We start from the raw sequence: 26,752 nt of genomic DNA on the forward strand, positions 1-26,752 counted from the left end.
TGTGAAGCTGATTTAAAAGTTTCATCATTAAGTATGATTTGCGAACCTGTGTTAAAATATTGAGATGATGCCTTTGAAAGATGCCTGTGAACATTAATTAATCACCTGATTCTTTTGGGGTGCATAATTATCAATAGTGCCAAAACTTCTAATATTATTTCAACTAAGGGTAAGACAAAAATCATCTGTCCACACTGGTGTGTCTGCCATTTTGTCAATGATATATCTGGATAACTTTCTCTTGTTTCTCATTCTATTTAATATTCCCCTTACAAAATGACCATCCCTGTAAATTAAAGATTTATTTTCATGTCAATCATTTCCTAAATAATATTTTGAATATTTCTGTTTTAAATTTGTATCTTTGCAACCAGTGAAGTTAATTTTGTATCCAGTGCTATTTACACTAATAACGTCCATAATCATTCAGAAGACATTATCATTTCACTGCTTAATAATTTCAGTTTAAGTGTAATGGAGCCAAAGGTTAAAATAGTCATAATTGTAGGTTCTTGTAAATGTTGTGCACAGTAAAATTAATTGTTTTTCATATTTTTCCCATCATATTACAAAAATAAAAGAACAGGAGGACACCATTTATTTACCTGTTCCTTCATTAAATGAAATGAAGACTAATCCATCATTGTCCATGTCCCTTGGTATCTTTTTGTTTAAGAAGAAATTATTAACTTTAAAATTAACTTTGATCTAACATAATAATAGTATTTTTGGTATAATAGTAGTTTTACGTTATGTGCATTTTAGGTAGATATAATTCCATCATTCCATTTTAACTAGACAAGGCCCTCATCCCAACATAATAATTTCTCTCAATCTCTTCATGCTATCAGCTCCCATAATATCTTGGATCCTTTGGTTAAATAATTTCTTGGTTTTAAATTGTATGGAACACAATCACAAATTGTAATCTCATTGTGATGGTTGAAGTATCATTCTAGTATATCCATTGTGCATAGACACCAAGGACAGTATATCTTTTCTAAACTGTGGTTCCCAGTTCTTCCTACAGTTTTCCAGGAATAGTCTAAAGAAGGACTCTAAATGGTTGTAGTATAATTTATAATCCTTGTTTTCTAGATATTCCATCAGCCATTTTGATTATTTTTTCTCCACCTACCTATGACGGTCCGTGTATATGAATCGCTAGGAGGGAGAAGGAGTGGAGACACTTTTAAGAAGTATAATAAAGTTAGCTGGCATTTTACCTACCGGTATGTCTTCCTAGATCGTGAAACTCCAATGAGCCAATCAAAATGGCCGGTCAGCGAAGGAGATGGCCTCCGGCTGCCCTTGACTGCCTGGAAGTAAATAGCGACCCCACTCCACTGCACTACGAGTGAAAAAGACCCATGCCGACCAAATTTTACTTGCGGAAAACTTTTTCAATATGCTGAAAATTTTCTGCGACCTTGCTGAGGCTGCGAGTAGGCGGGAACCTCCCTCGAGCATGAAGGAAAGTTCCAGCCACCTCGTACGTCCTCCTAGGACCTCGTGTCGACCATGCTGCGGGTTTGAGTCAAAGGCAAACTCTGCTAAACTCGCAGCTTAAGTCGCCCAAGTGGGACAGCCCCTTTACCTATCCTGATCAATAAATTGTCTTCAAATTCACAAATCAATTTAAATTTTAACTTGTGATGCTTGTTTCATTTTCTTAATCTTAACTATACTTAACTGCTTTAAGCAAAAATCCATCCTGTTGACCCCATCAATTTACCTCCTGCATCTTTTCCTCACGCCTTGTTGTGATTTACAAAATACATGAATTGAGCGAACTGATATATTTAAATAATGTTTCTTCCATTACAAAATATAAACCATTATGTATAAAGTAAGTATAAGAGCTGGCCCAAGATTGACCTCATGAAGAAAAATGGAAAGTGCTGCTAAAACTCAGCATGTCCGTTGGCAACCAGGGAAAATAAACATTTAACCCAACTTAAACACAACAGCCAACATGTCCCAGCTACACTAGTCCCACCTTCCTGTGTTTGGCCAATATCCCTCCAAATCTGTCCTATCCATGTAACGGTCTAACTGTTTCTTAACCATTGCGATAGTCCCTGCCTCAACTGCCTCCCCGGCAACTCATTCCATACACCCACCACCATTTGTGTGAAAAGGTTACCCCTCAGATTCCTATTACATTTTTTCACCTTCACCTTAAACCTATATCCTTTGGTCCTTGATTCCCCTACTCTAGGCAAGAGATTCTGTGCAGCGACTCGACCTATTCCTCTCATGATCTTATACACAAATCTGTAATTTTAAAGTGGCACTCAGACTATCAAGCACAATTTGTCCTGGCATAACTTTAGCAACTTACACCTAGTTATCATTCTAGTTCTCAGTGTAATTTGTTGAGAATGTACAGACACCATATTGATATAAAGTGCCTTTTTCTTTACGCCTTAAAATTGCTTCATATTCTCTTACATTTTGTAACGTCTCCATTTTGGAATATTAAATGACATGTGGGGAAAATAATTGCTTGTATGTATATATGTGTGCATCATGTTTTGCCTTGTTTGACTCTAGCACAAATTAAAAATGTTATGAAACAGCAATGGAACAGATGGGTGTAACTACGAATAGAATTGTTTGTGAAATTCAAAAAGTAGACAGTAGGTTGCCAATTTTCAAAGGAAATTGACATGTAAAAAAGAAAATTCCATAATGCTTCTGATTATCTTGGATGGATGAAAACATAACTATTTTTTATTATAACATTAATTAGCATAAGGAAATTATACATTCCAATCATAAGCATTTTTTTGTAGAAAGCAATGTTTTTGATTGAGTCCTGCATGTGCAATAAGTTTGAGCAGTAAATTCATTCTGTTTTGTAGATGTAGCCTTCCAAAACACTAACTTGCTCTGGTGGAAATTGGAACTTGTAACATGCACCTGTGGTCCATTATTGCAAAAAATCTGTCCTTTATTGACAGCCGGAATGTTATAGGACACTAGACCATTGGGTCCCGTCCCTTCAACACGCGGTTGCAGGGGGGGGGGGGGTGTGTGCCCTGCGGCGTCACACACACACACACACACACACACACACACACACACACACACACACACACACACACACACACACACACACACACACACACACACTACCACCCTGCACACACACACACCACCACCCTTGATATTATATTAATATTATTCATTCATTCGCTCCCTTTACCCCATCCCCGCCCTATCCACTCATGCATAGCCCCCAACTCAGGCGCGTCTGGAGAGGGCGAGGGAGGGGGGGACAGAGAGAGAGGGGGCAGAGACAAAGAGAGGGGTGCAGAGACGGAGAGAGAGAGGGGCAGAGACAGAGAGAGAGCGGGGGGGAAGAGAGATGGGGAGCGGGGCGGGCGGCTGTGCAGCCGGGTCACGTCACTCGCCGTACGTGGAACACAGCGTGCAGACCCATTGTGATGTCATCAGCGAAAGACAACCGTTTTTTCAGATTTTTGAGCATTTTCTTGAATAACGCGAGAAATAATGCATTAAATTTTCAGATAAGGCGATTTTGGACTTCATGGGAAAAATCTCTACCGGAATATGTATACATTTTACCGTTAACGCGTAGATTTTTTGCGAAGATGTGATCACACACAAACAAATAAAAACACACGCGCGCGCACACACACACACACACACACACACTCATGCACGCCCGTGCACACACACACGCACGCACGCCTGTGCACGCACGCACGCCCGCGCACACACACACACACACACACACACACACACACAAGATCAGACTTTTAATAGTTACTAGACCAAGTGCAGACCTGTTGGGTGTGCTCCCCCAACACACCCGTCCCCTACCCGTAGCCCCCACGAGAGGTGTGGGGGGCAGAGAGGGAGTGGGGAGTGCAGAGAGGGAGGGGGTAGAGTTTGAGGGGTGGGGCGCGTTGTCAAAGGGAAGGGCTGTTTCCTGAACGCAATACTCCCTCGCTGCCGGCTCCAGGCAGGGCCCGAGTATGGGGGGGGGGGGGAGTGGTGGGGGGGAGGTGACGTCACTCGCAGCGCGAGCAAGAAGACAGTCGTTTTTTCCCCCAGCGTTTTTTCAGATTTTTTTACATTTTCATTGATAACTTGAGAAATAAACCATGAATATTTGAGATAAGGCGATTTTGGACTGCAGGGGGGAAATCTCTACGTGAATATGTAAAAATGTTACCGTTAGAATGTTAGGAAAAATAAACTTTCCGGACCAACAAATATGCACCTCACAATGTCCAAGATGATATATTTCTTGATTCTGTTGTTGGAGATTGTCGCCTCTCCATCATTTATGTTCCTTGGCATACCTCATGAATCCAACAACAGTGCATTCACAGATGTCAAAAGGAGTGATAGTTTGATAAAGCCTGGCATTGTCAGTGTGCATCCTGCTTACCTTGCAAAGACCAGAACTGAAGCCAGTGATGGAAAGATAAAGCTCACCAGTCCAACCTTTTCTAAATGTTAATAACCAATACTGTTGAACTATAGATGCAGTAAATAGTGTCCCAGATGATATACACAGGACAAAGTATATAATTTTGATTTGTATCAAATCGTTGTTAGAACTCAGTTAAGTAAGATAGAGAAACGGGAGGAGATTAAAAGATAGCTTGAGCAATAAATCCACGACTCATTCAGCTCAACCTTGGTTTTAAGGACTATCCATTATCCCTTGAATTTCCTCTTTTAAAAAAAAAGTTGAAATACTGTGCTGACTTTTGGTTTTCTTGCAAATTAGTGTTTATTGGGTCATGGGTACCAGGATGCAGTGAAAAAAATGTTGTTTTGCATGTATTCCAGTCAAATCATATCCTACATCAGTACAATCAAACCAAATGTGAAAACAACAGGTAATGCAAAAAGAAGGAATCAGTGCAGATTACATGTGTTCCAGATATAAAGAGAGTGCAGATTAAAAAATTGCAATGGTCATAATGAGGTAGATTGAGAGATCAGGAGCACATCCTTGGGTTATGAGATGACTATTCAAGAATCCAAAGTTATTTCATAGTTTTGCATCTGGTGGCGCGTCCTTACAAGATTTTGTACCTTCTATCCAACGGGAGAGGGAACAAGAAAAAATTATACACAAGGGCAAAAATATTAATTCCTACTTTAAAATATCATAGCCGTTCTTTGAATCAACAGAGTTAACTATTTACTTTAGAAAAACAAACCGTAAGCTATTTTATTCATCTTGGTCAAAATTCCTTATGTTTTTTAGGATTAATTATTTCAGTTAAATAGCTAGAGCTGAGGTGACAATTTGAAAGTTTACAGGAGCAGAACTAGGCTAAATGTTAGAGACTGATGAATTGTGGAACAAGTTGCTGGTTCATTTCATAGAAGTTAGAAATTTGGTAATAAATCACAATTTTAAAAAAAAAACCTTTCGACTATTTCTGATTTGGGCTTATTTGAGATTTCATGGGTCTGAGTGGGCAGTGCTCAAGAGACCACAGAAGTATAAGAAATGTGATTTTTAATCTTTTGCAATCCATTATTTCTGTATGTTTACAATCATCCAAGTAATTATGATTCTGTAATCGGTACAGTTAGTGATGTGGTACAATTTAATAGCTGCATTGCAAGTGTAGCAATAATTAATTGTATGTTGATGACAACCAGTTATATTCACCATTGACTTTTCATTGTATCTAAATGTCAGGCAGTTGTCTGTTGCCTTCCAATTAAAAATTCAAAACTATTGCCTTCAGCTTCCAACTCTGGTTTCCTATCACATTCCAAAGACGTGCAGGTTTGCATTGACCTGTAGATTTTCCCCAGTATGTCGGATCAAACTAGTGGGGCAATCGTTGGTCGGTGCAGTCCCGGTGAACTGAAGAGCCGGTTACCACGCTGTATATCCAAGCTAAACTATCACTCTCCTTGGCAGCTGTCTAACCTAATTGTTCACAATTATCACATTTTATTCAAATCAAAGTTTCATTTTCAATGACAGTACCCCCGCTTTGGAATTCTTTCCCAAAGCCTTTCTGCACGTTTACCTATGTCTACCTATCTTTACATCTTTTCAGACTCCTAATGGCCCATCGTTTGGTTATTTTCTTTAATGTTTCTTTGTATAGTTTAAAGTAATCTTTTGGGGCAGTAGTGGCCTGTAGTACCGTGAGCTATTTTGTACCCTTGCTATATGAATGTTTTATTATAATATTTGTAGATTGAGGAAAAATGTCAAAGCTAAATTCATCTGGTATTCTATTTGGTAAGAGGCCAAATTTATTTGGATAGACAGCAGGACAAAACCAAGTTGAATATTGATAATATGCTATGCGTGCAACAAGGAATAGGCCCCCTCGTGCCTTTTGAGCCATTCATTATGATCATGGCTGATGTATGCTGGCCTCAAGTCCTCTTTTGTAATCTCTTGGGGGAAAAAAATATACCTCTGTTTTATATGACAGATCCTTTTGGATCTTATATGTTTGAATAAGATCGTCTCGCATTTTTCATCTCAAAGGTGTACAAATCCAAACTCTCTTGCCTTTCTTCATAGGACAACCTCATCCCAAGAATTAACCTGGTGAATCTTCTTTGGACTGCCTCCAATGCTGTTATATCTTTTTTTGGGTAAGGAAATCAAAATTCTACACAGTATTCTAGGTGTGGCCTCCCCAACACCTTATACAACTTAAACAAATTCTCCCTATTCTTAAACGGCAATCGATTTGCAATAAAGGCTAACATGCTGCCTTTTTAGTTGCATTCCAGACCTGCCTGATAACTTTTGTGATTTCATGCATACAAACTTTTGCATCCCTTTGAACCACTCATTTATAGTCTCTATTCATTTAATAATCCATCTTTTGATTCTTCATACTGAAGTGCCTGATCTTGCACTTCCCCCTTTTAAAGTAAATTTACCAGGCTTTTGCTCCATCACAATCTGTTTCCTGTTGCACAATCGCAATGTCCTCATCACAACATGCACTTTACATTTTATTCCATCCTCCTGGTCGTTAATGTAAATAATTGAGGGCCAACTATCTCTGAGGTTCTTCACTGGTTTACCAGCTGAAAACGACCCAATTATTACAATTCCTTATTCTTTATGTGACGCCCAGTTTTCAATCCGTGCTATCACTGTACATCCAATACTTGATTTGTGCATTGAAATTTTGCACAATTATTTTATAATGGCACATGTAAAATATTTGGGGAGACTTTACAGAATTTGTACACATTTTCCCAATTGTTTTGCACTAAGGAATAATCATTGTTTCCATGCAAACCGAATAGATTTACTTAATGTTGTCCATCTTCTTAACTCTCCAGTCTTATTATTTTCCTCTGCATGTGGAATAAATCTTGCGTGTTCAAAAATTTGTTTTTCTTATATATAATCTTTTTGGAACAAAATTAAATATACTTGAAAATGGAGGAATACTGCAGGTGTTGAAAACCTGAAAATGAAACAAAATGTGTTAACGTTATAAGTGCTCACCAGGTGGCGCCAGCAATGGCTGCCTTGCCAACAGTCTGTATGTCCTTTGTTTCTTTGTATTTTCATTGTATGTGTTAAATGTTATGTTTTTAGTGTTCTTTAACTTGTTTTATGTGTGTGTGGGGGGGGGTTGGGGAAAACTTTTTCTAATCTCTTACCCTGACGGATATGCAATTTCTTTCCGTATCGTTTCTCCGTCCACATTGCGGCCTAACATCAAGGAGTTGGCGGCCTTTGCTGGAGACCGATTTTGAGAGTTCCACCGCGGTCACCTGCGGCCACCATCGCGGAGCTCGCGATCCCTTTGCCGGGGGTCGACCCCGGAGCTCCAACCGTAGGTGCTTGCAGACCTAACATCACGGCACCCGCAATCTCTGGTCATAGACCGACATCGGGAACTCCAAGCCGTGGGAGTTGCGATCGCCCCGACGCGGGAGTTTCGATTGCCCTGACGTGGGAGTTTAGATCGCCCAGACGCGGGGGCTTCGGCCGCTGGCTGCCGGAGTTTTGATTGCCCCGACAGATGGTTCGACTGACCTGACCGCAGGAGAATAAAGAGGAAGAATATTGGAATTTTTTGCCTTCCATCACAGTGAGGAATGTGGGGGATCCGCTGTGGTGGATGTTTATGTTACTTTTATGTAGTTATGTGTCTTGTTGCTATTTTTCCGTATGGTAATTCACAAATCACTTTAACTTTATCCGCCACCATTCAATAAGCACACATCGCGGTAACAAACCCATGCACACTCTGGTGTTAACGTAACATTTCACAAATGCACAAAAGAGAGTGGTGAATCTCTGGAACTCTCTGCCACAGAGGGTAGTCGAGGCCAGTTCATTGGCTATATTTAAGAGGGAGTTAGATGTGTCCCTTGTGGCTAAGGGGATCAGAGGGTATGGAGAGAAGGCATGTACGGGATACTGAGTTGGATGATCAGCCATGATCATATTGAATGGCGGTGCAGGCTCGAAGGGCCGAATGGCCTACTCCTGCAACTAATTTCTATGTTTCTAAAAACAAAATCATGTGTCTACGCATGCATGTAGTTATTAAATGTCCTACGATGATGTCTTATACACATTTTTACTTGCTTCTTGTATTCCCTTAATAATTTTATATGTTTCTAGAAGATATCCTCTCATCCTTCTAAATTCCAGTGAATATAAGCCCTGTCGACCTTTCTTTCATCATATGTCAGTCCCGCCATCCCGGGAATTAACCTGGTGAACCTACGTTGCACTCCCTCAATAGCACGAATGTCCTTCCTCAAAATAGGAGACCAAAACTGCACACAATACTCCATATATTAATGTTATGATCAACAAAAGTAATCTTGTAAGGCACTTTCTATACATAATATTGCCGTTTGGTGTTGTCATAAACTAAACTAAACTGAACTGATGTACGGTTCACTTCATATTTCAAATGAATGTTGTAAACATTTTCTGTTCATTTAAGAATAGAGCATTTTTGTCTAAACTTCAGCATTGCCGTATTTCTGTCATGTAATACAAGGATATTTACAAAATCTTCATGCGTAGAAATTTAAAAATTGGCTTTATGCAATTACAAATTTTGATCTGCTGCGTGGAAGTCAAAAGAAACAGTTCCATGCATTCAGATTATATATAATTAAGATGACAGTCATCAAAGCATGAGATGGGAGAAGAGGGGGTGACCAGGGTGAGACTGGTCCTTGATTATTCTGATGACTTTGCAGAGGCAGCGTGAAATGTAATGGAAGAGACTATTTGATAAACATAGAAACATAGAAGTGGAATCGAATGTCAAGGAGGATTCTTTCGAATTTCTACTGCTGCACACTAGAGAGCATTCTGACTGGCTGCCTCGTGGTCTGGTTCGGCAACTTGAACGGAAAAGACTGCAGAAAGTTGTGACCACTGCCCAGTCCATCGCCGGCTCTGACCTCCCCACCATCGAAGGGATCCATCGCAGTCGCTGCCTGAAAAAGGCTGCCAACATCATCAAAGACCCACACCATCCTGGCCACACACTCATTTCACTGTTGCCATCGGGAAGAAGGTACAGGAGCCTGAAATCTGTAACATCCAGGTTCAGGAACAACTTCTTCCCCACAGCCATCATTTGGTGATTCTGGTGATTATGTGGTTCTTGTCCTGCTGGACCTATCTGCCGCCTTTGATACAGTGGACCATGGTACCTTAGTATCTCGGTTACAGCACCTAGTGGGCATTTGTGGCAGTGCCCTGGGATGGTTCAGGTCTTATCTGGCAGACAGAACTATGTGTGTAAGCCTTGCTGGTTTTGAATCCTCCTCCGCTCCTCTGTCATATGGGGTTCCACAGGGCTCAATTTTAGGGCCCCTGCTTTTCTCACTGTACTTACTTCCTCTGGGTTCCATTCTTAGAAAGCATGGCATCTCTTTTCATTGTTATGCTGATGATACCCAACTATATATGCCGCTGAGGAAGGAAGGAAGATGCCTTTTCTGACAAATCACTTCTGTCTTGTCTTGAGGACATTAAGTCCTGGATGGCCCTAAACTTTCTAGGATTTAATGAAAAGAAGACAGGTGATATTGTTTGGCCCAAATGGCTGCAGCGAACCTCCCCCTGTTGACTTCGGTCCCCTGGCACGGTATGTGAAGCCAACAGTTTTGGACCTGGGTTTTAGGATGGACAGTGATTTTAAATTAGATGATCAAATAGGCGCAGTGGTAAAGTCCAGCTTCTTTCACCTAAGGCAGCTGGCAAAGGTGAAGCCCATTCTTGAGCGGCAGCATTTTGAAACAGTAATCCATGCCTTTATAACATCTAGGCTGGATTACTGTAACGCACTATATTTTGGAGTTGCTCGATCTTCACTGGCTCGTCTCTAGTTGGTTCAAAATGCTGCTGCTCGCCTTTTAACCGGAACTCGAAAGAGGGAGCACATAACGCCAATTCTGGCCTCCCTCCACTGGCTCCCGATGTACTTTCGAGTTCATTTTAAAATTCTTTTATTTGTTTTAAAATCTCTAAATGGGCTCGCCCCGCCTTACCTCTCTGAGCTGCTCCATCCATACTCTCCTGCCCAGTGCCTCAGGTCAGCTGATCAGCTGCTCCTGGAGGTACCGAGGTCTAAGCGGAAGCTCAGAGGGGATAGAGCCTTCTCTGTTGCTGCTCCGGCGCTATGGAACTCACTGCCGTTGCACATCAGACAGGCCTCCTCACTGTCCATCTTCAAAACCAGTATTAAAACACATTTATATTCCTTGGCTTTTGACCCTGCTTGAGACTTTCCTCCTGTTTTAGTGCGTTTTGGCTTGTGGTAAATTTTGCAATGCAAAATTTTGGCCAATGCAAATTGGCTTGTGGGTAAATTTTGGTTCAAATTTGTGATATCAGCTGCTTTTTGATTTTTAAACTTACTTTTGATACGACACTTCAGATACCAGCAGAAATTGTAAACCGGAAATGAAAAAGCTGAAAGCTAGTTCTCAACTGAGTGAAACTCAAATATAAATAGAAATTATTTACTCTAATTCATCCTCCCCTTTAAATTCAGTTTGCAAATTTTTGTAACAAAATGAACATAAGCTGTCGGATCAAAACATACTTAAAATATTACTTTTCACTTTTATTTTTCAAATATGTAAGAATCACATTTGTTCAATTTTCAGTTAACCATTATTCATTATACCATTAAACATTAACCATTATACACTAACCATTATTCCTAAAAGCAATCCTTGGTGAAATAGACTGGTCATCAGACATATGCCTCCTTAGTTACCCTAGGCTGATAAAAATAAACGCCCCTCCTCTGTGTTACTCTGTGTTTTCCATTAAATAATTTAGATTCCTACTGAACATCTATAACATCAATTTTCACCCACTTGCCATTTATGGCTACTGGCTAATCAATTATTCATATTTTCTTTAATTTAAATAATGGAATAAGAATTAACAGTACAGGTTCCAAAAACAAGTGATGTTTTTGTGAAGTTATCCATGATACTAACTTTAATTATGATGGCATCTGTTTCTCTGCAGTGACTTCGGCTTGTGCAAAACATGGGGGTGAAAACACAGCGTCCTCGGTGTTTTTTTGACATAACTGTCAATAATCTGTTCGGTAAGAGAAAGTTTTGCATGAATACGTAGATATTTAATATATTGAAATAATCTGTGGTCCAGGTTAAACCTTTTGATTTTGAGTCGTATTGTAATCAATAGTATTTTACTGATGTCATTCTTCTAGACTCCACTGCAAGGCTGGAACTTTGTTGCAAGGTCAAGTTGTATGATTTAAAAGAATGAGTACAATTATTTGAATCTGATCATTAAAAAATTAGTTTAAATCACATTGTGCAAGGATAGTGATGGTGTATTCTTTGAGACAATCAGAAGAACATATTGGGGGGGGTTGACAAATTGGGAGTATAAAGATGGAGTTAAAGGGAAAGTGAGTACAGGAAAAGTTACAAAAGACTCCTGAATTAATGGGAAATAAAGTTCAAGAAGGGATAAGAGAGTAACATCAGGGCCAATTGTGAGCGATGTAAGAGGGAGGTGAATACCAAAGTCAAAGTGTTGTATATGAATGCGCAAAGTCTAAGAAAGAAAGTGGACGAGCTTGAGGCTCAGTTAGAAATTGGCAAGTATGATGTTGTGGGAATGACAGAGACATGGCTGCAAGAGGGCCAGGGCTGGGAACTGAATATTCAAGGGTATACCTCCTATCGAAAAGACAGACAGGTGGGCAGAGGAGTTGGGGTAACTGCTGGTGAAGAATGAAATTCAGTCCCTTGTGAGGGGTGCATTGAAACAGGAGATGTGGTCAGTATGGATAGAACTAAGGAATTGTAATGGTAAAAAGATCCTAATGGGACTTATCTACAGGCCCCCAAACAGTAGGCTGGATGTAGGGAGCTAAAATTGGCATGTCGTAAAGCTAATGCTACGGTTGTTATGGGACATTTCAACATGCAGGAAGACTGAGAAAATCAGGCCGGTACTGGACCCCAAGAAAGGGAGATTGTGGAGTGCCTCCATGATGGATTCTTAGAGCAGCTTGTATTGGAGCCTGAATGTGTAAGAAGGAACTGCAGATGCTGGAAAATCGAACACTTCAGACTGACGAAGGTTTTCTACCCGAAACATTGCCTATTTCCATCGCTCCATAGATGCTGCCTCACCCGCTGGCTGAGTTTCTCCAGCATTTTTGTTTACCCTGTATTGGAGCCTACCAGGGAGAAGGCAATTCTAGATTTAGTGTTGTGTAATGAACCAGATTTGATAAGGGAGCGAGGTTAAGCAGCCATTAGGAGGTAGTGACCATAATATGGTAAGTTTTAATCTACAATTTGAGAGGGAGAAGATGTGAGGTGTCAGTATTGCAGTTGAACAAAGGGGACCATGGAGGCATGAGGGAGGAGCTGGCCAAAGTTGACTGGAATATACCCTATCAGGGATGACAGTGGACCAACAATGGAAGGTATTTCTGGGAATAATCCAGAAGGTGCAGGATCAGTTCATTCCAAAGAGGAAGAAAGATTCCAAGGGGAGTAAGGGGCGACTGTGGGTGACAAGGGTAGTCAGGGACAGTATAAAAATAAAAGAGAAGAAGTACAACGTAGCAAAGATGAGCGGGAAGCAAGAGGATTGGGTAATGTTTAAAGAGCAACAGAAGATAATCAAAAAGGCAATACGGGGAGAAAAGATGAGGTACGAAGGTAAGCTAGCCAAGAATATAAAGGAGGGTAGTACAAGCTTTAGGTATGTGAAGAGGAAAAAATTAGTTAATACCAAAGTTGGACCCGTGAAGACTGAAAAGGCGAATTTATTATGGGGAGCAAGGAAATGGCAGATGAGTTGAACAGGACTTTGGGTCCGTCTTCACTAAGGGGGACACAAACAATCTTCCTGATGTACCAGTGGCCAGAGGGTCTGGGGTGACGGAGGAACTGATGGAAATCCACATTAGGCAGGAAATGGTGTTGGGTAGACTGATGGGACTGAAGACTGATAAATCCCCAGGGCCTGATGGTCTGCATCCCAGGGTACTTAAGGAAGTGGTTCTAGAAATCATGGACGCATTGGTGATCATTTTCCTATGTTCTATAGATTCAGGATCAGTTCCTGTGGATTGGAGGGTAGCTAATGTTATCCCACTTTTTAAGAAAGGCGGGAGAGAGAAAACGGGAAATTATAGACCAGTTAGCCTGACATCGGTGGTGGGGAAGATGCTGGAGTTAATCATAAAAGATGAAATAGCGGCACATTTCGATAGCAGTAACAGGATCGGTCCGAGTCAGCATGGATTTACGAAGGGGAAATCATGCTTGACTTAATTTGATAAGGTCCCACATAGGAGATTAGTGGGCAAAATTAGGGCACATGGTATTGGGGTAGAGTGCTGACATGGATAGAAAATTGGTTGGCAGACGGGAAACAAAGAGTGGGGATTAACAGGTCCCTTTCAGAATGGCAGGCAGTTACTAGTGGGGTACCGCAAGGCTTGGTGCTGGGACCGCAGCTATTTACAAAATACATCAATGATTTAGATGAAGGGATTCAAAGTAACAGTAGCAAATTTGCAGATGACTCAAAGCTGGGTGGCAGTGTGAACTGTGAGGAGGATGCTATGAGAATGCAGGGTGACTTGGACAGGTTGGGTGAGTGGACAGACGCATGGCAGATGCAGTTTAATGTGGATAAATGTGAAGTTATCCACTGTGGTAGCAAAAACAGGAATGCAGATTATTTAAATGGTGTCAAGTTGGGAAAAGGGGAAATACAACGGGATCTGGGGGGTCCTTGTTCATCAGTCAAGGAAAGTAAGCATGCAGGTCCTGCAGGAAGTGAAGAAAGCGAATGGCATGTTGGCCTTCATAACAAGAGGAGTTTAGTATAGGAGCAAAGAGGTCCTTCTGCAGTTGTACAGGGCCCGAGTGAGACCACACCTGGAGTATTGTGTGCAGTTTTGGTCCCCTAATTTGAAGAAGAACATTCTTGCTATTGAGGGTGTGCAGCATAGGTTAACAAAGTTAATTCCCGGGATGGCGGGAATGTCATATGCTGAGAGAATGGAGCGGCTGGGCTTGTATACTCTGAAATTTAGAAGGATGAGAGGCGATCTTATTGAAACATATAAAATTATTAAGACATGCTAGAGGCAGGAAACATGTTCCCGATGTTGGGGGAGCCACAGTTGAAGAATAAGGGGTAAGGCCTTTGGAACAGAGATAAGGAAACACTATTTCACACAGAGTTGTTTGGAATTCTCTGCCTCAACGGTGGAGGCCGGTTCTTGTATCCTTTGGACTTGATCAGATAGCCATGATCACATTGAATGGTGATGCTGGCTCAAAGAGCCAAATGGTCTATTCCTGCACCTATTGTCTGTTGTCTAGAACAGCTGGTTTTGGCAATTGGAAATGGGTTACTTTGTGGGAGCATTATATGATCTCGAGTTACCTATCGCAAAATCCCCATGTGGGGATACCCTCCCATACTTGTCAATAACGTGCTTTAACTCTGACACCAAATGACTCTTGCTGTTCCATTGCAAATGTTTTACTTCTGATAAAGGCTTTTCCTGAATAAAATTGTCACTTTATAGCTTGTATCTAGATACAGTTTTGCGTATGTAGTAACTAGATGAATGCAATGTGACATTGAAGTAACAATTCTAAGACATTTGGATGTAACTGATGCATATATTTTCTTTACAGTGGGCAGAGTTGTCTTTGAATTGTTCTCTGATGTGTGTCCAAAGACTTGCGAAAACTTTCGTTGTCTCTGTACAGGTTAGTAACAGCATAATATAATAATGCTTTGTTGAGAACAGAGAAAGACATTTAGTTGTGTTAGTCATTATCTGGTGTTCAAGGATTTATCCTCAGTCTTTTTTTTAAACTACATGCTTCTCCTCAATAACATCTTAATAAAAAAAGTTGCCTCTAACACACATTTTTCTCTATCTCCCCTTTCCTGTCATCCTAGAAACCACACATAGCCCTAAGATTTGTCTTGGCTAGTCTACTGCTAAAAACATCATCGCAGACTGATTATTTCAACACAGTTTGCTCACCATGCTCATATGACCCACTGTAAACATGATGCTATATAAAATGTTATTGCACATTTCTTAATTCGCACCTTATCACAGTCATCCACCATTTCCTGTGCTTGCAGAATTGCGTTGAATCTCTTTTGATCTACTTTATTTTGAAATGGATCCTGGAATAGTACAGCATAGGAAGAGGCCCTCTGGCCTGTAATGTTTGTGCCGAACATGATGTCTCGTAAACCTGATCTCATCTGCCTGCACATGATCCATATCCCTCTATTCGTTGCACTGCCTATCTAAAAGCCACTTGAACACCACTGTTGTATCTGCCTCCACCACCACCATTCCATGGAATGTGTTCCAGGCCCCCAATTAAAAAAAAAACCAAACAGACAGGACTTGTCCAGCACATCTCTAAACAGTTTATAGCTATGCCCCCTCGTGTTGGACATTTTCACCCTGGGAAAAAGGTAACACCTTTCATTTATTTAGCACCATTAATGAATTAAATGGTGTCAGTGCTCAAAAGAGGAGTGGTATCAGACAAAATGAGAAACTGAACATTGATGCAAGTAAACGATGGGTTTATAGAATCAGAGTGATCAAATCACAGGAGTCCCTATTAAAACCATACCAGCTCTCTGCCAGATACAATTAGAGTGTCTTGGAGGAGGAATAAGAGAGATTTATGGATAATTCAGCACTTTCATCCATATTTGGGTCAAGGACAAAGGCATGGTTCAGGTGTGGAAAATCTCCCGTCTTTCAAAAATCAGGAGGTCTGGCTCTAAGTGGTCCTGATGGAAAACAATGAGCAACAATGATGTGTATTTGGAAACTAAGCACTTTATGATTACACCATTTACAATGTTATCAAACGCTTTGCTGATGACTGAGAAATTATTAATGGGACAATAATCAATAACCAGATGGAACTTGTCCTGCTGTCCGTGCATTGGGCACACTTTTAGTGCTTGCCCACAATAATGGATAGATATGAATGCTCTAGTTCTATGTTGTAGTTTTGCTGAAACATAGAAAATAGGTGCAGGAGTAGGCCATTCGGCCCTTCGAGCCTGCACCACCATTCAATATGATCATGGCTGATCATCGAACTTGGTATCTTGTACCTGCTTTCTCTCCATACCCCCCTGATCCCTTTAGCCACAAGGGCCACATCTAACTCCCTCTTAAATATAGCCAATGAACTGGCCTCAACTACATTCTGTGGCAGAGAATTCCAGAGATTCACCACTCTCTGTGTAAAACATGTTTTTCTCATTTCAGTCCTAAAAGATTTTCCCTTTATCCTTAAACTGTGACCCCTTGTTCTGGACTTCCCCAACATCGGGAACAATCTTCCTGCATCTAGCCTGTCCAACCCCTTAAGAATTTTGTGAGTTTCTATAAGATCCCATCAATCTTCTAAATTAGTGGTTAATACTGCAGCAAATCTTCACCATTAGCAGGGTGATGTTTATGGGGTCCATAGCCTTTGCTGCATGTAACATGATCAACTGTTTTTGTTTTGTTAAGTGGTTTGAGCTGGTTTGCCTGAAGATAGCCTTTTGAGATGGTGGAAGCTGGAGGAGGAGAGATGATTGCATTATCCATTCAATAGTTCAAGTTGAAGGTGTTGTTAAATGGTTCAGCCTTTTAAAGTGAGGTGCCAGATTCCATCCCCATTGATACATGCACAGCTTCCTCCTTGGATTTATTTTTTAATCATCCACCACCATTCGTGACTGGAAGAAGCAGTATTAAAGTTTTGACCTGATTTTATCAGTTGCTTTGTTCTGACTGTAGCATGCTGTTTCTGCTGCTGAACGTGCATGTAATTCTGTCCTGTGCCTTCACTAAATCGGCATCTCAATTTTATGTATGCCTAGCATGCCCATCCGCTCTACTCATTGGACAAAGGTTGATCCCTGATTTGATAGTTTAAGGGAAATACTGAGCCGTGAGATGACACTTTAGACTTTAGAGGTACAGGGTGGAAACAGGGCCTTTGGCCCACCGAGTCCACCCTGACCTGAGGTACACAGTCACCCTGTACACTAGCACTATCCTACACACTAGGGACAATTTACAATTTTACTGAAGCCAATTAACCTATAAACCTGTACGTTTCTTTGGAGCGTGGGAGGAAGCCGGAGCTGGAGAAAAGCCAAGTGGTCACAGGGAGAACGTACAAACTCCGCACAGACAGCACAGCACCCATGGTCAGGATCAAACGGTCTCTGACGCTGTAAGGGAACAAACTGAACCACGGCACCACTGCCGCCATGCATTATATCTGCTGATGGGCTATGCTGATTCATATTTTGACTTGAGTTCTGGTCTGAAGCAATCCCTTAAATATGATTGTAGGGCACCATTGTAACACAATAGTGTGTATTGTCAGTACAATGTTGGGCAAGTGACCTAACTGTCATTGGTGGAGCACATTAGGACCAGTGATCATAGTTGCAGTTATTTTAAAATAGTTATGGATAAGGACAACAGTTAAAGTTCAAAATTGGGGCATGGATAATTCTGACAGTATTAAACAGGTGTTTGCAAAAGTTGTTTGAAATAATTTGTGTGTGGGCAACTAGGAGTGCTTGGGGATGTAGCTCAGTGGTAGAGGGCGCAGTTCATGTGTGAGGTCCTGGATTCCATCCCCTGTGTCTCCAGGGTTGGTTTTTGGCACAGTAGTGCAGCAGGAGAGTTGCTGCGTTACAGAGCTAAAGACCCGAGTTCGATCCTGCCGTGGGTTTTCTCCCGGTGCTCTGGTTTCCTCCCACATTCCAAAGATGCACAAGTTTGTAGGTTAATTGGCTTCTGTAAAAATTGTCCTTGGTTTGTGCGATAGGGCTGGTAAATGGGTGATTATTGGTCAGTACAGTCTCGGCATAAAGGATGCAGGAGTATACTTAAGATGGAAATCAGGTGGGCTAAAACGGGACATGGTATTGCTTTGGAAGAGAAGATTAAGGAGAATGCAAAATGTTTTTGGAAGTATATTTAAGGCAAAATAATAACTAGGAAGAGAATAGGGTCCTTCAAGGACCAAAGTGGAAGTTATGTGTGGTGCCATTGGAAATGGGTGACGTCCGAATGAATATTTCTCCTCTGGTTTGTCATGGAGAATGACATGACGACTAGGGCATTTGGAAAAGTTAATGGGATGTCTTGGGGCTGGTCCGCATTACAGTAGATGAGATACAGTACTTCATGCCCCAAAATGTACGAAGGTACAAAAATCTCCGGGTCCTGATCAATTATATCAAGAACAGAGATATCTGGGAAGCTAGAGAAGACAATGCAGGAGACCTGGCTGAGATATGTACATGCTGAAACACTGGAGGGCTGTTATGTTTCAGCTCTATTTAATAAGGGCTGCAAAGAAAAACCTGGGGTTGATAGACTTGTAAGCCTGAGATCGGTGGTAAGTTACTGGAGGAGATTCTACAGGATAATATATACAGTTTGTGTATGTAGAAAGACAAGTTGATTAGAGATAGTTAGCACGGCTTTGATGAAGTTAGAAGGAGAACCATGTGCAGGCTGAGCAGCAGAAAGAACGGCCACAGATGGGGCTGAACAAGTGACAAAACTCTGCAGTGCCACCTCATCCAACCAAGGTTTCACGGTCAAGGTTTCAAGGTCAGTTTATTGTCACATGTACCAATTAAGGTACAGTAAAATTTGAGTTACCATACAGCCGTACTAAATGAAAAGCAACAAGACACACAACTACAAAAAAGTTAACATAAACATCCACCGCAGTGGATTCCACATTCCTCCCAGTGATGGATGGCAATAATAATAATAATAATAATAATAAATTTTATTTATGGGCACCTTTCAAGAGTCTCAAGGACACCTTACAAATATTTAGCAAGTAGAGGAAAAACATGTAAGGGGAATGAAATAAATAGTAGAGACATGACTAGTACAAAAATTAAAGACAGAATTCAATTCAAAACACAATATGAGGCAATTCAAGCACAGATGAAAAGTTAGGGGGACGTGGGGCTAAGGATAGGCAGAGGTGAAGAGATGGGTCTTGAGGCGGGACTGGAAGATGATGAGGGACACGGAATTGCGGATCAGTTGGGGGAGGGAGTTCCAGAGCCTGGGAGCTGCCCTGGAGAAGGCTCTGTCCCCAAAACTGCGGAGGTTGGACTTGTGGATGGAGAGGAGGCCGGCTGATGTGGATCTGAGGGACCGTGAGGGTTGGTAGGGGGAGAGGAGGTCAGTGAGATATGGGGGGGGGGGGGCAGATGGTGGAGGCTTTGTAGGTGAGGACCAGGATTTTGTAGGTGATCCGGTGGGAGATGGGAAGCCAGTGAAGTTGTTTGAGGACTGGAGTGATGTGATGCCAGGATTTGGTGTGGGTGATGAGTCGGGCGGCAGTGTTCTGGACCAGTTGGAGTCGGTTGATGTAGGTGGAGCTGATGCCAAGGAGAAGTGAGTTGCAGTAGTCCAGTCGGGAGGAGATGAAGGCATGGATGAGTCTCAGCAGCGGGAGGTGTGAGAGAGGGCCTGATTTTGGCGATGTTGCGGAGGTGAAAGAAGGAGGTTTTAATGACATGGCGGATGTGAGGCTCAAGGGAGAGGGTGGAATCAAAGATCACGCCAAGGTTGCAGGCCTGGGGAGATGGGGAGACAGTGGTGCCGTCGATGGTGAGAGTGGGGTTATTGATTTTGCTGAGTGTGCTAAAGTTCAAACTTCTTCCTGTTTGTTCTCCTGCGGTTGGAGCAGTCAAACCATCCACATTCGTGGCGACCAAAGCCTCCGCAGCTGACGATCGAATCCCCCCCATCGGGGTGATCGAAACTCCTGCGTCAGGGCAGTTGAAACTCTCGGCGCTCCCGAGTCGGCCTCTTCTTACCAGAGACCGCGGGCTTCATGATGTTAAAGTCCACAGGCCCCGCGTGTTGGGCCCTTTGATTATTAGCCAAGGATATCCACTGGGTGGCGCCAGCAATGCCTGCCTCGGCAGCAGTCAGTCACGTCCCTTCTCTGTTTTTATTATTTTAAGTATGTTTTAAATGGGTGTTTCAATGTTTCTTGGTTAGTTTATGTGGGGGAGGGGGTGTGGGGGAAATAGAGAGAAACTTTCAGTCACTTACCTCGACGGAGATGCTTTCTTAGTGTCTCATAGGTCAGAATAAATCTAGACAAGGGCAGTCACTCCTATTTAGTCAATGGAGAAGAGGCATTGGTAGAAGATGGTGTGTTCAACTAAAATAAATTCTGTGATACGAATGACAGGGCTGATTTATTGCTGTCACATAAGATGTCATTTGTGACCTCTAAAGATCATTTGACGCCAATAAGAGTTAATAGACCAACTGCGGACCCGTTGGGTCCCTGCTGATGGGAATGATTCAAACATAAACTTTCTAGATTTCTCTGGATTCCTACTTTTAGAGGTAACTAGACCAAGTGGGACCCGTTGGGCCCTGTCCCCCAATGCAATAATCCACCACTCACGCATTGCCCCAACGCAACCCATTTTCACCACTCACCCTTTCCCCCAACGCAATATTCCACCACTCACCCATAGCCCCCACGGGAGGCCTGGACCCCCAATGCAACCCGTTCCCCAACGTAAGATTCTACCACTCACCCGTTTGGTCCCTGTCACACGGGAGGCCTGGTCCTTCAACGCAACCCGTTCCCCAACGTAAGATTCCACCACTCGCCCGTTCCCCCAACGCAACCCATTTCCCCCAATATAATATTCCACAATTCACACATAGCCCCCAACTGCAGGTCGGCTCATTTTTTCACCCTCCCTCATTTTAAACTTAAAAAAAAATGCAATTGCACTGACATTTAATGTGATGTAGGTGCCTCTTTTGTTATCCAAATCTAATCATTAAACTTTGCTGTGTTGGGTTAGGCTGGCAGATTCTTTCCCTGAAGGACATTTACGGTGAAGGACTCGGTGTTCTGGGTTAGCAACATTGTAGCCGGTAGGGCATTGTGACATCATAACTGCCTAACTGCCAGTCTCTGTCTCAATCAATCCTTCCCAGGGGGGGCAAAAATCTCACTCTCTCCTTACTCCCCTTGAAGCTGCTGATCCCATTGTCACTCTGTCACCTCTCCCTCCCTCTCCTTTTCGCTACCTTCAGTCACTCCCTCCCTCACCTCTCCCATTTCGCACTCTCCCATTCCCCACCAGAGACCAGAGAAATAATATTTCTTATCCACCCATTCCCCCACTCCGTCAACTCTCACAGCTTGTGTATTGGCAGCAGAGACCACATTGTGATGTCATTTTCAGTTGTCGGAGTGTTCATAGCAGTGTATGTAAATGAGATCCCATTGTGATTGGAGGACTGGGAGATAGGAGATGCCATTGTGTAAATATCAATAAAGTGAAAAATAACATCAAATCTGAAGGAAACTTGATTAGATCGATGACGGGAAAAATCTGAGTACATGTTATTTTTGTGCTAACATGTACCGTTTTGGTGAAAATACACCACACACACACACACACACACACACACACACACACACACACACACACACACACACACACACACACACACACACACACCCTCCTCCTCTTACTCCTAGAGAGGGAGGGGGGCAGAGAGAGAGAGGCAGGGGTGCAGAGAGAGGGAGGGTAGATAGTGGGAGGGCAGAGAAAGCGGACCTGACCTGAGGACCCTACCCGGTAACCCGACAGCTCAGTCCCGTCCCCTCAACGAGGGGCGGGCCCGACTTGCTCGTTCTTTCTGCGTCTTTTGGAGCGGGGGGGTTGGCAGAGTCTTGAATAACGGGGGAGGTCGGGGGGGGGGGGGGTGACGTCACTCACAGCACGAGGAAGAAGACAATTATTTTCAGATAAGGCAATTTCGGACTCTACGGTGAAAATCTCGACCGGAATATGTAAAAAATCTACCGTTAGCGTGTCATTTTTTCGAGAAGATGTGATTATACACAAACAAACACACAAACAAATACATCCACATACAAGATCAGACTTTTAAGATATAGATATGATATAGATATAGAGGTGTCCAAATCTTCAAGGACTAGATCAGAAAGGGGAGCTGGGAATGGGAAGAAAATGTGATCGCTTGGTAATTGTGAGATTGCTGGTTGTGGTAACTCTGCCTTTACCGTACTGCAGAAACGAGTGACAGTGTGTCAATGATACTCAATTGTCAGTAAGATGCTTCAGGGGATCCTTACTTGTGAGATCTGTTTTATTGGTACATGCCCTATATTTCTTTCTTGAATCCCCTTGTTATGAAAAATGGTACAATTTAATATATTTTCCCTCACCATGTTACTTTTTTTCCCTGACTGTTGGAAAAAGGTCATCAATAAAATTGAATTTATTAATTGTATTTATTAGTTTTAATTTGTACAGACAGGACTGCTGTTTGTTGCATTGTGACAACTGTTGGTATTCTGTGCATGTTTTATCATTGATGCTGTTCTGCTCTTGTTTCAGGTGAAAAGGGAGAAGGAAAGAGTACTCAAAAACCATTGCATTATAAAGGTTGCCTATTTCACAGAGTTGTGAAGGATTTTATGATTCAAGGAGGTGACTTCAGTGAAGGTATAAAATCAGAAGTTTATTGAAGCATCATTTTAAAATTTAGTATGCTTCCCTTCCAAAGCCTCCACTTCCTAAATGCCATACTTCTTTCAATTTTCCAGTGTAATTGATGTGCAATCATTGGGTGGTTGGATGAGGAGGCCTCTTGGATGGCCTCTTATGTTTGCTACATTTGCTAACTATGATTAAAGTTCTGAGATAGTTATTTTACCCTCAAGCTACTGATTTAAGACCTGGTGCAACTGAGAGAAAAATTGATATTGATATGCCATAAGCTCTAAATGTACATCCGTCTGTTTTAGTCGAGCAGTCAATACCTGACATTAGGATTTTTTCTTTTGCTAAATAGTAACATGGGGGGGTTCACAGTTCAACAAGCTCAAACTTGGATAAATGAATGAGGGAATGAATACAGTTGGCCATAATGTAAATAAATCATTTGTGATTTGGCTTTATCCCTTACTTGTTAATGGAATAAAGAATGAATGCATTTTCCAAATTGGTATATCTGCACATTCGAGCCATCAAGACTTTTCAATATTGTCTTTCCACCAGACTTCTCAGAAATATGCAAACATGGCCACTCCAGTCCAAATTCCTGGTCTTTGTTCCTTTCCCTTTTCTGTAAAAAGTCTGTTACTCGGGTGTTTTATAGTGCACTTTGCTTGACATTGAAAAGTATAATGAATTGAATCCTCAACTGAAGTTCTTCTTTCTGGTAAAAAAAAAAAAAAAACAGGCTATATTTCCTTGTCGTCAATCATACACTGCCAGCAACCATTTTTTCATGACATTCCTTTAAATCATTTGTGCACCAACTGTGATATTATTGTATTTTTTTGAAAACGTTTCTGTTTTTTCAGGAAATGGCAGAGGAGGTGAATCTATCTATGGAGGGTTTTTTGAAGGTAATTTTTCTGTTGTGCACATTGTTGTCTGCATTTATGATGTATTTACGTAGAGTTTAAGTATAATTTTTTACTGACAATCCAGCACTTGAATTCTCATCTGCAGCTAGCTTCTCCACACGATTTGTTTAGTTAGTCCATGAAACAAGGTAACCAAGAATTCAACTTTTGTATTTCTATTATTAATAACTTGAGGTCTAGTTTAATAAAACATGGGAGCAGAATTAAGCCATTCAGCCCATCGAGTCTGCTCCACCATTTGATCATAGCTGATCTTGTGAAGGCTGACATATCATAGCTGATGTACTTCATGTTAATTTCTTTTGTAAAATTTTCAGACCCAAAATACTTTCATTCACCTTTTTGTACCATTTCCAGTTAGGCAGTATAAACCATAATAAAGATTGGAGTACTAGTTTTAAAAATTTGTACGGATCAGGTGAGAGGCAAGAGCTATTAATTTCAGATTTCCTACAAACTCAGTTGCATTTTGGCATTTGGAGTTAATGCTAACCCATCAACCCTGTTCTTCCACTAATCTACCTGTGAACCAAGTGTGCCCATTAACATCATCCTGATTCTCCCAAAAACCCACTGGAGGTTTTTTCCAAAAACCAAGACTGGATTTATGTGCAATCTTTTTATTATTGCATTTTTATATGATAGGTGAATAACAGGAGTGTAAGGAGCACATTGTTCTAGATTTTGCACATGTAGTGACAGCAAAACTTTTAATACTTCACCATCATAGTGACCCAGGGAGTATCCACATTCAACTAAATGCAAGAATATAGATGTCAATGATTCCCTGCTGTTCAATGGGCACACTTTTTTTCTAAATTCCTCTTTTGAGATCATTAGAAATCATCGGCATTATGAAAGCCTTAGATACTTACAAACTAAATAGAGGAAGAAAACATAGCAAAATAGGTGCAGGAGTAGGCCATTCGACCCTTTGAGCCAGCACCGCCATTCAATATGATCATGGCTGATCATCTAAAATCTGTACCCCGTCCTGCCTTTTCCCCATATGCCTTGATTCCTTTAGCCCTAAAAGCTAAATCTGACTCTCTTGAAAACATCCACTGCCTTCCGTGGCAGAGAATTCCACAGATTCACAACTCTCTGGGTGAAGATGTTTTTTCTCATCTCAGTCCTAAATGGCCCACCCCTTATTCCTAAACTGTGACCCCTGGTTCTGGACTCCCTCAACATGGGGAAGATTTTTCCTGCATCTAGCCTGTCCAATCCTTGAAGAATTGTATATGTTTCTGTAAGAATAGGATGGAAACTGTGAATATGTTACTCTTTGCGATCTGCGGATTAAGTGAGATCTCACTGGTGTACATTCATAATTACTACTTTACTACCGTTCTAGATTATTATTCCCTCGGAAATTTTTTTTATTTTTTATTTTCCTTTTAAAAGAAACATTATATTGGTATTTCATCTTTAATTGAAATCTCGTGTTTGTTTCAATCTTTATTTCATACTCTTTCAGGTGCTTAAAGTGAAATTAAACAATCAATCTTTTTCTCTCTAAATTGTGTTTGGTCCACGTGACACATCACTATCACTGGATGTCTGAGATAACTTACAACAGACCTCTGCCAGTAACTCGCATGGAGATTACACAATCTTTGTGGATAACATTCTCTGAGATCAACAGTGAAAGCTCTTTATGATCATCCTTGGGTCCCCCAATTTCTCTGTAATTGAAAACCAATTTTATATTTCTCTCTTTCATAGTTTTGATGAAGGATCTTTGATTTAAAACCTGAAGACTGTTTCTCTTTTCACAGACAACTGACTGGGTCCAGAATTATCTGCATTAATTATTGTGCCCTTGTCTAGGAAACAATTTCAGTTGGACCACTATGTCATAGAAAATGTTTATTTTAGATAATAATGATCTTTTTTTTTGCTCCTGTGTTTCCCTATACAATAAGGCAAAAAAGTAATTACTGTGTTAAATAACAGTGTTTTCATATGATCATGCCACCCTTCATGATAAATCTACCCACTGAATTGTCATAGAAATGTTAAAATATTCTGATATTGGATATTGACTAGTTCTGTAGAATGATCATGCATTTAATTATTGAAATAGATGAAAGTTTTGCCGTCAAGCACAACAAAGAGTTCCTGTTGTCTATGGCTAACAGAGGAAAAGATACAAATGGCTCACAGTTCTTCATGTAAGTTTTTAAAAATTACCCTATTGGAAATATTTGTTTTGGACCACATTTGTACTTTTTCAAGATGGCTGGTTTTGCTTTGGCTTCGTTTTACCAAGGAACTGTTGGGAAACAATAGCAGTTATCGCTACCTTCTAATTGCATACTGTGTCTGTCTCCCCTAACGTGACTACGGTGTGTGTCCCACACAATACCTAACATGCTTTCATAGCTGTTTTCTTTCTATCTTGCTATTTATTTTTGTATTCTTGTCCTCTCATGTTCTATATTGCTCTCAAATTCGAATGATGTTGTTCCTGCACAATATTCAAGACCTCGCCAAAATTACATAATATTTGACACTGATCTGCTAGTGACCAAATTTGAGTAGATTACACCTCTGTATGTACATTAAAATATGCTAGAATAGTTGATACTTGTGATGTTGCAGGAGATGTTCCATTCTATCAAACACAATGCGTGTGCTGAAATGTTCAATACCTTTAATAAACAGTAATTTAGACTTTTACAAATGTTTTCTGCACACATTG

At 41.2% G+C, this 26,752-nt stretch overlaps 1 protein-coding gene across 2 annotated transcripts in view; it reads left to right on the forward strand.

Moving 5' to 3' along the window:
* The window catches only part of ppig (peptidylprolyl isomerase G (cyclophilin G)), a 44,342-nt gene that overhangs the window by 4,288 nt on the left and 13,302 nt on the right, over positions 1–26,752 (forward strand). The window contains exons 2-7 of one of the 2 annotated variants that reach the window (XM_055637991.1): positions 6,551–6,624; positions 11,519–11,600; positions 15,202–15,276; positions 23,009–23,116; positions 23,980–24,024; positions 26,135–26,222. In XM_055637991.1, the coding sequence (XP_055493966.1) occupies positions 11,540–11,600; positions 15,202–15,276; positions 23,009–23,116; positions 23,980–24,024; positions 26,135–26,222 (377 nt within the window). In that variant the 5' untranslated portion in view covers positions 6,551–6,624; positions 11,519–11,539. The remainder of the gene's footprint in view (positions 1–6,550; positions 6,625–11,518; positions 11,601–15,201; positions 15,277–23,008; positions 23,117–23,979; positions 24,025–26,134; positions 26,223–26,752) is intronic. The other variant, XM_055637992.1, reaches the window with a different exon arrangement.

Source organism: Leucoraja erinacea, chromosome 7 (genome assembly GCF_028641065.1).
Source record: "Leucoraja erinacea ecotype New England chromosome 7, Leri_hhj_1, whole genome shotgun sequence".
Lineage (NCBI taxonomy): Eukaryota > Metazoa > Chordata > Chondrichthyes > Rajiformes > Rajidae > Leucoraja > Leucoraja erinaceus.